Consider the following 2,699-nt stretch of genomic DNA (forward strand, 5'->3'; position numbering starts at 1 on the left):
CATTTGCACAAGATTAGAGAAAGCAAAATGATTCTTCATGACTGGAATGAGAGAAAAAAAAAGTGAACAAAAATAATGCATAAAACAAAACAAGGGACGAGTGAGCGAACAGGGGAAGAAGCGAAAGGAAGTGAAGCACCAATGTAGCAATCACACGCTAACGATCTAACGAGCGAACGAACAGATGTGAAGCGTTGAGCGCCAAAGCGAACTTTCAAAGAATTTGCTCAGAGGAGCCATTTTGCTGAAAGCGCATGACCCACCCGGGCGCAGCCATTTGTCAGCAAAGCCCCAGAACATTGGACTGCGCTCAAAGAAAGCCCTCACGCATGTAATATTATATACGTGCATATTTACATGCACAGATACGTGTGCACCGATTTTTATGTATCTACGTGTTCGCACTCACATATACTTGAGCGCAGTTGCGCCCCCTCGTCTTCTGGCCACCTCCGCATTTTATCATTTCACCCGAGCAATGCGTAACTCCGTTAAAGTCGATTAGAAGCACAGCCTGCGTGGAAAAACAGCCAAAGAGGAGTTAAACAAAGAACCATCGAACATTGACAGAACAACTCTTAATTTTCAACTCGTGGATTTTCCCTCGGAATTCTTCAACCGGTGTTCGTTGCTACGATGACTTGTTGCCTTAGAGGCGAAGTAGCACTGTAGAGTAACACCCCCCACCCAACCCACTTAGTAGAAACGATTTAGAGGCAGGGAGGAGTGCACCCTCTACAGTATACAGGCACAGGTCTCCCATTTGAGTCTCTCACTTTGCCAGCATATCCCCCCCCACACGTTCGCAATAAGATAGAAGGACATGTGAGATATTACCCCCCACCGCTAACATTCCCAATCGCTGACACTCCCCATCGATAACACTTCCCCACGCTAACTCCCCCCCTTGAAATGCATCTTTTTTTTTTTGAAAAAAAATCAACCACATGGTAAGATACAAGTGGACCCAGTTAAACGAAGCAACAACAAAAGCGATCAGCAAAAATGGCAGGAACGTTAAATTTAAAAGAATTAAAAGACGAACCGATTTTATTCTACGAAAATGCATTAACTTATGTTTTTTCTAATGCAAGGGATGATAACAAAAAAGATATCCCTGCATGTGTAATTTACCCAAATGAGACAATCAAAGTTGGCTTCCCAATATATTCTATAAAAAATATTAACAAAAATGAAAACGTAATAAACGATACAGATGTACAAACAAACAGGTTCAATGAAGAACCCCTGATTACATATGCATCTGAGTCTAAACATATTTATCCACTCAGAGTTAAAGTTTATTACAGCGTCCTCTACATGTTAATAATTTCTGAACTTTTTGCTATGATCTTTTTTAAAGGTAAGCATTCCAAGCGTGTGTATAGCGCACTCACCGTTATTCTTATACACCCCTATGTTGAATAACGTGCAATCTGTCGCGAATGGGAAGTGGGCGCCGCTTATTTTACGTCACCGCGCAGTCTGCACACAGGCATGTACACGCGTATGCTCACGTAGAGTTACTTACACTCACGTAGAGTTACTTGTACTCACGTGGACCTACTTATACTCACCTGTACACACCCTTAACGAGTGCATCCCTTTTCACTCATTCCTTTTTTTTTTTTTTTTCCCTTCCACCCCCTCCCCACACAGACAACATAAACCGCACCACCACCGGAGAAATAAACGGAGGACAAATTTTTATATTTCTCTTTATGGCCCTCTCACACATACTTGTTATATTATCCAAGTTTCGCAAAATCAGGCCCTACGTATTTGATATGTACACTTCGCTGAGTTTATTTTTTTTTATATTATCCATTTTAACAATAAATTGTTTTAGTAGCTCTTTGATTTCCCTGTTGCAGTTTTTTATTTTTTTTTTGCATGCCAAGATTGATTATTACGTGATGCCCCACTCGTGCGTCGTTCCCCCCTGAGCGGAGCAGCGGGCGGCAGCGGAGTAGCAGCGGAGCAGAAGCGAGGTTGGTCAGCACAAATGGGCCACTCAAATGGGCCCTCAAATGGGGTGCCCAAATTAACCCTCAAATGGGCCACTCAAATGAACCCGCAAAGTGCGCGCCACAAGATAGTAAAGACAAACGCAGTGCACACACCATAAAGTTTCAGTTTTAATTTTAATTTAATTTGTTCCATTTTATTATAATTTTTTTTTCCAAGTGTTTAAAGTTTTTTCTTTTCGTTTTCACCGCCTGTTTGTTTTGTGCCCCTGGGCGCGCGGCCCCCCCCAGTACTACCCCCCGTTGAGACGCGGCAAAAAGGGGAGTAGGAGTACATGGAGTAGCGCGAGTAGCGCGAGTAGAGGCAGCAAAGAGAGCTCCTCTTTCGCCCCCATTTTCCGCGTCCCATTTGCCAATGCCAAAACTAATGCCGGCCTAACGCCCTGGGGTCCTCATAAAAAAACTACACAAATGGAATATCCCCCATATTTTGTTGAAGCGCGTCCTAGTCATGTTACCCCAAACATAGGCGGGGAAAGGAAGCACTGACGTGTTCGCTTTGCCCCCGCGTAAAATAGACAAGCCTCCGCATCGGCATGGGCATCCGCGTGGACATCCGCATGAACGTCCGCGTGGACATCCGCATGAACGTCCGCATCGACACCTGCTTCTATGCGAAAAAAAAAAAAAAAGGGCTAACAAAACCACGTTGACTAAAAATTGTTACTTTTT

General features: G+C 43.7%; 1 protein-coding gene across 1 annotated transcript; it reads left to right on the forward strand.

Annotated features, from left to right (window-relative positions):
• Positions 1 to 1,005: 1,005 nt before the first annotated feature.
• Positions 1,006 to 1,946, forward strand: PCYB_142440 (hypothetical protein; the record flags this gene model as incomplete). The annotated part of the gene is made up of 2 exons (XM_004224715.1): positions 1,006 to 1,363; positions 1,660 to 1,946. The coding sequence occupies 2 exons, from the start codon at positions 1,006 to 1,008 to the stop codon at positions 1,944 to 1,946; spliced, it is 645 nt and encodes a 214-aa protein (XP_004224763.1).
• Positions 1,947 to 2,699: the final 753 nt, after the last annotated feature.

The sequence above is a fragment of the Plasmodium cynomolgi genome, chromosome 14 (assembly GCF_000321355.1).
Source record: "Plasmodium cynomolgi strain B DNA, chromosome 14, whole genome shotgun sequence".
NCBI classification, from domain to species: Eukaryota; Apicomplexa; class Aconoidasida; order Haemosporida; family Plasmodiidae; genus Plasmodium; species Plasmodium cynomolgi.